The sequence below is a fragment of the Balearica regulorum genome, chromosome 2 (assembly GCF_011004875.1).
Source record: "Balearica regulorum gibbericeps isolate bBalReg1 chromosome 2, bBalReg1.pri, whole genome shotgun sequence".
Lineage (NCBI taxonomy): Eukaryota > Metazoa > Chordata > Aves > Gruiformes > Gruidae > Balearica > Balearica regulorum.
The window spans coordinates 148,363,351-148,375,974 of NC_046185.1; the positions used below are offsets into that span (position 1 = coordinate 148,363,351).

At 34.8% G+C, this 12,624-nt stretch overlaps 1 protein-coding gene across 3 annotated transcripts in view; it reads left to right on the forward strand.

Annotated features, from left to right (window-relative positions):
* ARMC3 (armadillo repeat containing 3) overlaps positions 1-12,624 on the forward strand; it is a 63,200-nt gene that overhangs the window by 18,086 nt on the left and 32,490 nt on the right. For 2 of the 3 annotated variants that reach the window (XM_075746356.1, XM_075746357.1), the window contains exons 5-10: positions 1,643-1,768; positions 3,560-3,628; positions 3,958-4,133; positions 5,445-5,639; positions 6,446-6,629; positions 12,405-12,557. In XM_075746356.1, coding sequence (XP_075602471.1) covers positions 1,643-1,768; positions 3,560-3,628; positions 3,958-4,133; positions 5,445-5,639; positions 6,446-6,629; positions 12,405-12,557 — 903 coding nt within the window. The remainder of the gene's footprint in view (positions 1-1,642; positions 1,769-3,559; positions 3,629-3,957; positions 4,134-5,444; positions 5,640-6,445; positions 6,630-12,404; positions 12,558-12,624) is intronic. The other variant, XM_075746355.1, reaches the window with a different exon arrangement.

A 12,624-nucleotide genomic window follows, 5' to 3' on the forward strand; every position in this document is an offset into this window, starting at 1 on the left:
CTTCTGTACTAGTGTAGTTATTTTAAGGTTTGGTTTTCAATGAAAATTCCTTTTTAGCCTGTTTCTATTATTTTTGCATATCTCTCTTGTGTCAGTACTTCTGTTACAGATGATTTATTGGAGACCACTCAGCCTCCTTTATCAAGATTATTTCTGTATGTGTTGGGAATGTAACCAGCCTTCGAGATTCCAAATATTCCAAAGGTTCCTGTGTTATCTTTAGCTAAGTGTCGTGTTCCAGGTACTCAGAAGACAACTGTGTAACAAAGGCTCAAAATTATGTAGCACATAATTTCCTAAGTTGCCTCCTACTCATTCCATTACAGCCACTCAAATTGGTATACACTGGTAGCATTCTTGGTATAATTAATCTGTTTTAATATTAATTTCCTTTTAATTTATGCTTTCTTTAAAAATTATAGTTTTATATGCTGATTGTTGTACTGATGGCAATTATTATCCCTGCTGAAGTTGTGAGAGAAGAGCTGAAGGCTTTGACAGTTGGCATAGGATCATTGGGTTCTGAAAGACGTTTAAGTTCAGCTTAATATGGCAACTCAGCTGGGGGCATGCAACCAAATTTTGAATATGTGAAGAGAGAATTTGGACTGTTCAGAGACAGCTATGAGCTGCACACCATAAAGTCTTGTTGGCTCCTTCCCTGCTGTCCACAGTAACATATGGCACACTGCAAGAGGACAGATACTTAATTTTTCTGTTTCTACTAAGTGAATAATCCTTTAAATTCTTAATGTAGATATTCCTGCAGTCTCCCAGAAGACTAGACTGTAACTCTGCAGTGTGACACAAAAGGAGTTGTTTTCACTTTGCAGTTAATTTTTTTCTTGAACTTTGCTAGTAATTTAAGTCCCATTCTCAATAAAAAATAATTCTTGTATTTTAATTGTGTTTTGGCCTGAGAATGAGCATAGTTCCCCAGTTTCTTCTCACATTGCTAACTTGTAGCCAGAAAGGACAGGCATGGCTCGTTAGAAAATGAATTATAATGCTGTTATGGGAACTGAGAAGAGGAGTAAGTTTTGGATTTTGTTTCTTGGGTTTTGGGTGTTTTTTGAGTGAGCAAGAATGGAAGTCTGTAATCATACAAAATGCTTCTGTTCTTTGCATGGCCAAAGCCTAGTCAGATACAAAGTGCTCCATTCTCAGGTGGTAGAAATCTCAGGTGGGAATTGATGATGCAGATGCTGGTACTTGTTTCACTTGAGAGGTAATGCAGATCCACATAATGAATTAACTGTTATTTAGAAGAAAATAAAATTGGGAGGCAAGAAATGAAGAAAATAAAATGAGGTTTTTAATTATATCATTCATCTGAACTTCACTAAATAGAAAGCTGTCCTTTGTACTACCACTGCAATCTCCAGCAAATGAGTTGGGTGTCCAATAGACAGAAGCATCCTTTGCTTTACAAATGTGACTTAATCCTTGATACTATTAATCCTTGATAATATTTGACACATGTTTATTTGAGTTATAGATTAGACAATCTCCCAAGGTCCTATCCAGGCCTTTGTTCTTTGAGTCTACAGTCCAATAAAAGATTGGTAGCTGTTTTCATTTGTTACTTTAGAACTACAAGCTTGTTGCATTTTTACAGACTTTTAACCTAATTACTCTTCAGGTGATGAAAACAAAGTGACACTTCTTGGTCTTGGAGCAGTGGAACATCTGTATAAACTCATCTCACATGAAGATCCAATTGTACGCAGAAATGCCATCATGGTATTTGGCATCATGGCTTCTAATCGTAAGAGTCTCCATTTTTTAATGAAGTCTATGAGTGTGGTCATCAAAGCAATATTAATGTTCCAGAATAATGGAACAAATTCAGCTAGAGTAAACTCCACTGACTTTGAAAAAAAATTACAAGAGAAGTTAATTTTACTCCAACCCTTATTTTTGTTTTGATGGGGCCAAACTGAAACAGTTTAATACTGGAATTATGTCTATCAGGGAAAACCTGACTACATAAGATGCCCACCAATGTGGACATAACACACTCTTTTCTTTTACAAAAGTTGGAAGAGAAGGATAAAGTAGTATTTATGTCATCTACAGAAAATGCTGTAGTTAAGTATCAACTGTTACATGAGGCATTAGTGTAACTACAGTGATAAGGGACAAAATATGTTAAATTAAAGTAGCTAACTCAAGTATTGATGGCAAAAAAAGCCCTTAACAGTCAAGCACTGGCATACATATTTACCCAGCTGCTTTGGCAGATCAGTACTGCTGTAAATGTTTTGTTATCTGTATCTGAGCTAGTGAAATGCAAGTGGTCTTGAGTATCTCTCAGAGACATTGAATTCATGGCAAGATAGTGTATCTACTGTAGCCATACCATTATTAAATGATTTAACCACAGTATGTGCAGATTTTCTTCTACGTTTTTTTAAGGTGAGAATGAATGTATTGCATCCATGCTGGGTGCCTGAGTGCCAAATGCTCAAGCCGCAGTGAGTGGTATGTAGCCACACCTGAAGATGAAAGAGTAGATGACGTAAGGTTGAGTTTCAGTGGCTGTTATTTTTACATTGCATTATAAGCCTACATCTAATTAATATAATTAATCAGGTCTTACTTTGATAGATGTTCTACCCAGTTGTCTTCCATGGTGATATCCTAAGCACTGTTTAAGTCTTTTCATCAACTGCTACCCGCTTTTCGTGTTGCATCAGACCTTATGCTCTTCACCTTACTTTCAACTCAGCATTAGCTTATAGTCATTTCCTTCAGACCTTGGCTGCCAGCACTGCTGCACAAACATGGATTTGAATGACTGAAGATCTTCCATTTATATCACATCTTAATTTCTTTTTTCTTTAAAAGTATATTCAATTCATACTTTTTTTTTCTTACATATCAACACTGTAAGTTGATATGTACCACTACTGTAAGTTGTATGTATCAACACTGTAAGTGTTGATAGTAACAACACAGCCCTGTAAGATCATATGAAGTCTGTCCCCAAGAATCTTTTTTGGTTATTCTATCCAGTGGTTGTGGTTTTGCTAGTTTGCCATTGACAACAATAAAAATGCATTCTGAGAGTATTTAGAGTGATTTTAATATGACCTTTATAATTCATCTTTTCAATTTGCAATGTGGGCTGTGTTAGCATAAAATTAGAAAGCAATGGCTTGAAAATTAAATAACGAAAGGATTGCTTTTAGTTTGATAATTTTAACCACAAATAATTTTAACTACTGGGGTATGACTTCTTTGACAACTAAAATTGTGAAAGATTTAATCAGAACCTGCTAGATGCAAGTATTTTGAATAAAATTTCAATGAAGTATTGAGGAACTTTGTATATATCAAAAGTTAAAGAGTGTTGTCTGGTACTGGAAAATCTCCTGTAGGTTTTCTGGGTCCATTATAATCTTTGTATAACTTCAGTTGTGTGTCATTCTCAGTCAGATCTTTTTGTCACTCAGGGAGTAACCATAAGTACATTTCCCTTGGAACAGAATCTGTTTCTCTACTCAGCCAAAATTGCCAAATAAAAGACTTCATATTCATATGTATTTCATTGTAGATGATGTCAAGAAGTTACTGAGGGAACTGGATGTCACAAATTCACTTATATCACAGCTGGCGCCAGAAGGTAGCTTGCAGTATTCATTCCTTGTGCAAAAATACACTCAGAAATAATTTATGATTGCCATTTGATTGGACAATTTGATAAAAATCTTCCTTGTAACTTATGATTTGTCATACTACACATTAAATAGGTAATTGCTTTATAGGAGTAGCTCTGTTACTTACTGAGTAGTGTTTTATGTTGTACAGATGGAGCAACATGTTTATGGAGATGTCAGGTATGATTAGCAGCTATTGTTTATTGACTTCAAATAATAATTTAAATCACTGGATTAGTGAACATATACTGTGCTGAATAAAACTTGATCAAAATATTTCTTTTTTCCCCCATAGAAGATGTAGTTATCCATGAATTTGCTACTCTGTGTCTAGCACACATGGCTGTTGAATATACTACTAAAGTACAAATATTTGAGCAAGGTGGATTAGAACCACTTATCAGACTGCTAGGTAGCCCTGATCCTGATGTTAAGAAGAATTCAGTTGAATGTATCTACCTCCTGGTGCAGGTAAAGTTTGTTGCTGTTGTTTTAAATTAGAGAGGCAGATAAGCACTCTGGGGGGTTAATAATTTAAAAATATTTGGTTCCTTTACTCTCTCTTCAGTGTTCATCAATGTATTTGAAAACATTACACCCAAGTCTTTGGTTGTTATATTAGTTATGAATATAGCTGATTTGACACTAATTCTGTTGAACTTAATGCAATTATCCATGCTGTACAGCAATGTGAGATCAGAAACAAATTCAATTTTTTTTTAATTAAATATGAATTTGTTTTCTTAGTTGGAAAATGTTAATCTCAGTAATGAGAGTTATAACCTGTCTATCCAAAAGATTGGAGTAATCCTCTAAATTAAAAAAACTAGCAATTGCATTGTGCCTTGTTTTGGGCAGCAAGTCCATAGTCACAATTTTTAACATCTTTTTAATGATAGGTGAATGCTGTCAACGGCTACTTTCCATGCTGGGAGGAATAGATTTGTTATTGGCTACTTTCACACTTAGCACTAATGTCATCCATATGCTGCTTAGCAAAAGAATGGTGCATTTGTATGGCAGTTCTCTTCCATGGCTTAAGCGAATCAATTCAATAATGAATTCAGTTTATAACTCTATCTCTTTTGGGGCATCAGAGCATGTCTATTCAGAATCGCATTTTACTCTTTCTCCTTTTTTACTATCTCGCTGTCTTTGTTGCAGGGTATATCTGGATAACTGCACCTGGTGCTTGCTTATATTGATAAGGATAATTACATGCTGCACATGTGCAATAAGCTATTTAAAAGCAAATTGTAATTTATTTATTTATTTTCTATTTTAATATAATCTACTACTGACTTTTTATTAAGCTGCATATACACTGTTTAAAGTTGAAATTTTAAATTGTCATTTTATAATTACTAAAACAAAAGAAGATAAAACCAGGCAACCACAGTAGAGTGCGAAAACTATTTTCGCCCACTGAGGTAAATAAAAATGATGAAACTAGATTTAAAAAACTTTCTCAGAGAAACATGTATGTTGAGATGAACATGGCAAAATCAAGAGTAAATAGGCTTCCTTAGACAGGATTAGATTCTGTAGTTTGTACTTCAGTCATGCAAAAAAAAATTGGAATTTAAGGCTAGTGGGGCTTGATTATATTCAGTTTGATTCTCAGCTGGAAAGAAAGAAATCTTCAGAGCTGGAAGTCCTGGAATATTGACTCTTTTCTATATGTTTGAAATCAGATTTTTGGTGTTCTTTCTGTAAAGTCAGGAATTGAGGTATTGTTATATTCTCTGTTACTAACATTCTTTGTTGAATATTTTACTGCAGGATTTTCAAAGCCGTGCTGCAGTTCGTGCATTGAATGTAATTCCACCCTTGCTGGAACTACTGAGATCTGAATACCCAGTTATTCAATTGTTAGCCCTTAAAACCTTAGAAGTAATTAGCAAAGATGGAGAAACCAGGATAATACTGGGAGAAAATAAAGGATTAGATTGTGTTCTGAAGATACTGGAAAACAATGTACAGTTTACTTGCCTTAAAAGTTTTTTTTGTTCTTGCTGCTATTGTTTGTATGACTGGTGAGAAATACTATTCATATTGTGGAAGATAAAAGAAGAAAGAGCTCCTTACTTGGAGCTAACTGTGATAGAAATAGGATAAGCTAGGATACCTAGCTTACTAAGAAAGGGAACAAAGGGATTCCCCAAAATGTTTTCCTTTTGTTTTATTGCTTTATTACTATTAGTAGTACTGTTTTGCATTTACTGCCAATTTCTCAAACTGTTGTAAATATCAGAAAAATTCACCATATAGCTTTTTATGTCATGTTTTCCCAAAATTTTTGATTATGTGCTGAACTCTGGTGCTGGTTTCTAGTTTGAAGAATGATCTTTTTTTCTGAATTTACTTTGATATCAATGGCCTTAAAATACAATTTCCTACCTTGGAAATTTCATTGTTTATGTTTTTATGAGACTCATTTTAATGCTTCTTGAGTTGAGATGTCAACATGGGAAATGTAATGCACAGAGAAATTTGTGAAATTTTTGAAATGTTAAGATGACAGGTCCTTTCTGAATACTTGCCTAGCCCACTTGGGTATCAGTGAGAGACTTTTAGGGGTTTTACTGTTTTTGATAAATTGTGTTGCATCCTGAGGCACATCAAAGATATTATACAAAATACATGAATATAAAAAGATGTACTTTGCAGTATAAATAAACTATGCAAAAGAAAGTTATGACAATTATCCTACAAGGTTAAAAGCCAAAGATACTTTAATCCTGATTTGAAGGTTATTTGTTTGGGGTTTTTTTTCCTATTAGGAATTCAGTGATCTACATGTGGAAGCTCTTGCTGTGTTGGGAAATTGTCTGGAAGATGTGCATACTCTGCAACTGATTCAGCAGACAGGAGGCCTTAAAAAGCTCCTTTCATTTGTAGGAGTCTCTACTGTTCCCGATATTCAGAAGAATGCAGCAAAGGCAATTACCAAAGCAGCTTATGACTGTATGTGACTTTTTAAAAATCCATGCACATGAATTTCATTATGAAGTAAATTTTCATCCAGAATGAGGCTGTCTTACCTGGTTGAGGGTAGTACTTGTGCTGAGGAAAACACTGGCAAGAATGAATTACAGTGATGAATCTTGGCAATCAAAGCAACAATTGGATGCTGGTTGTATATACATATGCAAATGTTAAGATTTTGCCTTGATTTATTTTTAAACGTAATATATTCTTGCAAAATGCTGTCCTCAAAAAGGAAAATGGAGCTCTGAAAAGACCGTCTTTATCTTTAGTAAGGCCAGGTAACTGCCATCTTAAGTCACCTCTGCTGGCACTATTTCTCATCAGTACCAGTTAAGACTTAATCGCAAGCTTACTTCCTTTTGCTCGTCTAAATGTCAGGCAATTTCAAATAGAAATTCCTTTAACAAGGACATAAAAAAAAGCCTCACAAATGGCTTGCAGATTAATATTCCCAGTGGAGTTAAATAGTTTCATTGTCATCTTCTTATAATTATTCATCTTATAGTTCTTTTTCGTATGCTTTTCTTTAATTCACCAAGGAATTCTGAATTAGGCTGAATTAGGATGCTCTTTAAATAAATCTACATTTGAAATTCCTTCCATACATTGGTTTCTGAGTTGCAACATATACCTAATAGTGCTATATACCAAAATGCAATGTAAGAAAGAGCATACTTCTGTCTATAGCTTTTAATTCTGTCACAGGATTTTGATGACTAACTATGACAGTAGAGTTTAAATATTTAATTCATATTTCTGTCATCTCATGGTTGAATCATGGCTTTAATGTATGTGTATTTTTTTTACAAATATGTTGCCTAATTTAATACATGGCTAAAATAATCTCTCCTTTCTACAGCGTTTCAGACCTCCTTTCTTCTCTCCCCATCTTATCTTTCCAATTCTTTTCTCACCTTCCTTAGTTTGACGTTCTGAATATTTGTAATTATTTGGATTGCAAATCATACATGAAAAGAGTGAAATCTACCTTTCTTAGCGTTCTGTGGGTTTCGGTGTGCTTTTATCATTATCTTTTGGAAGCTTTGCAAGTCACTGAAAATTATTTTAATTAATGTTCAGGTATCAAAGATAGAAAGGGGCTTTCTTATGCCAGTATTTTCTTTGTGTGTTTTCCTGTATTGTTATTTTATTATGCTACTTAGGACTGTCAGTATCATTTTTATAGTCCTGTGACAGGCTTGTAAGTAGTATGCTAAGCAGATTTATATTTGCTCCTGCTACCTTCTACTGCATCTTACTCCTTTTTCATATTTATTTTCAAAGCAGCATAGTCTTCTTTTCCTCTTTCACACCTTTTTCAGTTTTTGTGGCCTAATATTTTAGCAGTTGTTAGTAGAAGCATGTCTGAACACAACATTTTTAAAACACGGTAGCGAGAGCTACACATAATATATTACAGTACTGCCTATGATCTTATATCATGGGATGTTACCGTCAGTGAAGATGCATCTTCTTGTCATGCTTCTTTACAAATGGAGTCAATGTGGTTTCATTATAAAGGTTTGCTCTCTTCTTCAGCCTGTGACAGTTGGTATGGATGTAGCAAGCTGGGAAAATAGATCAAAAGAAGATTTAAAATATTTGCTTTCAAGCTGTAGAATTTTGGTGACAACCAGTTAGACAAAGGGCAACACGTTGTACTGGAGCAGTGGAAAACACAGTCCAGTAAACTTGCTGCTCAGCGTACCCCCCAGAAGTATTGAATTTTTTTCAGATACATGGAGCTATTGGTCTAAAGGTAGCCTTCCCATGAAAAGAAAAGTGACATTGGGGCCATTATAAGAAGTAATCCAAGTGAATAAGAAAACAAATTTTTGCAGTTCTTGTTTGTTTGTTTGGATCCTGGTTGTAAATATACTAAAGAGCCTATCCCATCTGCAACACTAACGTATTCTCTACTAATACTTGCTTTGATGTAAATCCAATATAATACAACACAGATTTAAGTTCTTTTATGATTTTTTTCATTAAATTTGCAATAGCCATACAGTAGCCCACATTCTTCAGGTTTGATAATCGTGGTTGCATTTTACAAACATTTCCTGCATACTTGAGGAAAAGAGATACCACTTTTCATTGAAATTAAAACCTTACTTCTGCTATGATAGAACTTGTATCTATCTGTTGTTTTTTTTAATCCTGGCATCTGAGTATACAGCAGTATCTGGTTTTGAAATTATTATTGACAGATGGAATTTGGTTTGGGGTTTTTTTTTCTGATAGATGTGATCATAGCAAACAGTTTTGGTTTATACCCCTTTCAGCCCTTTGGAAAGGGACTCCTGTAACTTTTTGTTGTTGTTATAAGGCAGATGTATCCCTTAAGAGCTATTCTCAATCTCAGAATGAATTGCATGGTACAAATATATTCAATTTTAAATAGCATCTTCAGGATGCTGCTCTGTTTAGGTAAATTAAAATTTATCATATATCTATACGTAATCATCCTTTTGCCCCTGAAAATTTATTTTGTTCTGTAACATAATTTGAATTTAATATATTAATTTATCAGTGGTTTTATTTTGTATGCTCAGAATTACAGTGGTGAATTTTGCTGTGCTTCCCTCCTTGCCTAGCAAATAGTGCAGTCATTTCAGAATGCAAAATAGAATTTAATGCTATAAATTATTGAATATCTATGAGTGGATTATCTGAACTGTTGATTAAGGAGGGCCTGACTTTCCCCTGATGATGCCAGGCACACAGGCAACAACAAAATGCAGTGAAGTGTGTATGGAGAAAGTTATAATCATGCTCACTTGAGTTTGGCCTCACTCTGCCAGACTTCTGGTTTGAAACTCTCCCTGTTCTTTATATGTATCTAAATGCAAATCCTTTCAAAAGGGAGCATACTAAACATGCTCTGTAGACTGATTAACATATGCTTTTTCATAATACAGGTTTTTATTTATCTGGGTTATCTCAATTCAGGATCAGTGAGAGGTCATGATATTAATTAACTTTTTTTCATTTGAAATTGGTATAAATAATTCCATAAGGTGATGACAGTGAGCTGAACAGGTAGTCAGTAGAACTCTGACCATGATTTTGGGGTAAGAAGGGGAAATAGGAAAATATATTGAAAAACAAAGGTTGGCTCATGATGGAGTCAATGCATGAAAAACTGGACAAGGAGTGTTAGTACTCCAGACTTTTTTAGTTGAGCGTGCCTGAGTATTCTATTTCATGTTGAATCAATGTATTCAAATTACTTAGGGGTCAAGAAATTCGTCACTGTAAATACCGTGTTGGCACTGACATGAGAAGTGCTTAAGTACAAAGGATGCTTTTCAATTGTATGTTTTCTCTTTTCTATATTAAAAGCCAAAGGAAACAACTCATACAAACAGAGACCAGCAGAAAATAATCATCCCTTAAACAGGGATCTTAAAATATTAATAATTTTCAGCTGTCTAGCTAGCTAAATATAGATGCATACTGTTTACCGTAAATTCAAATCCACAGTCTGTTTTTCCACATTATTGAAAAAGTCTTTATTCTGTTTAAAATACTTTAAATCACTATTTTCACTCATTCAAATGAATTATTCTTGTTATTTCACATAGGCATAAATTATCTTTAAAATTAAATGCTTACCCATCATCATAACTGCCTTTAAAAGCAAGAATATTTTTTAAGAAAGTCTGTATAGTAATAAGTAACTTGCTGTACAAGTACCAAATTACTGAGGCATGAAGAACCTCTAGAGATCATTATTAGGGATTACGGACTATGGCAAGCAACAGGCCAGCAGCATACTTGATTATTTGTCAAAACGATCTGTAATCCCAATTAAGGCCTTCTTTTGAGAACTGGCTGATATGCATCAAGGTTGTGGCCAAGGTTCTGCTGACGCTTAAAATCCTCCCTGTTTTATTTGTTGCATCTTTTGCTTTGTGATTTCAATTGTGTATCTGTCCTGGTTTTGGCTGGGATAGAGTTAATTTTCTTCCTAGCAGCTGGTCTAGTGCTGTGGTTTGGATTTAGGATGAGAAAAATGTTGATAACACATTGATGTTTAGTGTTGCTAAGCAGTGTTTACAACTAAGTCAAGGACTTTTCAGCTTCCCAGGCCCTGCCAGTGAGGAGGCATGAGCCTTCCACAGGAGGTGACAAGAATCTGGGAGGGGACATGGCCAGGACAGCTGACCCAAACTGGCCAAAGAGATATTCCATACCATGAGCATATACTGAGCATATGTCATGCTTAGTATATAAGCTGGGGGTAGTTGGCCGGGGGGACTGTGACTCGGGAACTAGCTGGGCATCGGTCAGCAGTTGGTGAGTAATTGTACTGTGGATCTCCTGTTTTGTATATTATCATTAATATTCATATTACTATTATTCTCTTCTGTCCTATTGAACTGGTTTTATCTCAACCCATGAGTTTTACTTTTTTTCGATTCTCTCCCCCATCCAAAAGGCTGTTGGTTGTTTTAGCTGCCTGCCAGGTTAAAGCACAACAGTATCTCTGAGGATACTAAAAATATTTAAAATTGGGCTAGAGAGGAGAACATGGCTAGCCATGTCATGTATGTGCATTGAGTCATTTCTCCTGTAACTAGATTTTCAATCAAACTTTCTTTTCATTGGCTTTGTGAACTTCTGTTTGTTTACTTTTATTCACTACAGATTCAGTTTTGTTTAAAAGAATACTTCTGATATTTTTCTTTCCTTTTTAAATTTTTTATTTGTGAGACAACAGTTGAAATAAGGGAATGATCCCTCAAAGCATTAGTAAGCACTGGTAAAATTTCCAAATGTGCCGAAGTCCCTACTGACTTCTCGTTTCCTGAATTTCTTTGATACATTTAAAAATTTTACCATGTAGATATAACTTCAAGCATGTAATTAATCCACTGTAAATTATGCATATGGTTAAATGTTTATTGACCCTCATAACTGTAGAGCTTTTGTGCTGTCCAGTGCCTTTCTGGCTGAGAAAGGTTCACTTGGGGCTCTTTGTAACAAACACCTGCACTTCTGATCTCATCCATTTTGGGATGAGTGAGTTTATAAGTATAATTGTCAGATGTCTGTAGATACTTCATAACTTTGTTACTTGCGTACAGGAAAGGAACATCTATGTCCTTCCTTAGCTGCTGCAGATCATTGCAGTGAACCCTGTGTCACCAGGCTAAAATACGAAATTGAAATTCCCTGCATAGTGTGCACTAATGAAGAACACCAAGCTGTGCAGAATTTAAAACTCTTAAAATTTCAAATTTTAACACCTCTTGCCTTTTTTTTTTTTTTTTTTTTTGCTATTGTGGTAAGTTTACTGGTACTCTGCCAAGTTCAATTGTACATTTACTAGAATGTTCTTCAATTTTATGCATTTGGACTTCATTAGCATAAACTGAAGTGAGTATGATCCTGAGTGAGTATGATCTCTTGAATTGGAAAAGCTGTTTTCATCAAGCCTGTATGCATTCTGCGGGTTTAAGTCTTACAGAGAAGAAACTTTGCATTCTGTTGGGCTATTTATGTTTAAAGCTGTAGTCATCTTTTGGGCTTGATTCAGAATTCACTGAGGTCTAACGGGTTTTGGATCAGGTCCTTTGTGCACATTTCTTTATTGCTGGTGCCTCTATTACCAAAATATTTCTATTTCCATGGTATCAAAAGCAAGTGTTATGTTGGAAACAACTGTATGAAATCCAATTTGTGTTCTTTCACTGATTTGAAAAATGAATGTGGTTTAATGCCATTGTTCTTTTTCGTTTAAAGCTGAAAATAGAAACATCTTAAATGAGGAAGAGGTTGAGAAGTGTCTTATAAACCTTTTGGAAATTGATAATGATGGAGTTAAAGTTGCTGCTTCCCAAGCAATTTCTGCCATGTGTGAGAATTTAGCTAGCAAACGTGTGTTTGGACTTCAGGGTAAGTAAGGTGGGAAGGGATGAACTGAGAATCTGTGCTTTTCCTTTTATAAGGAACGTATTATAAC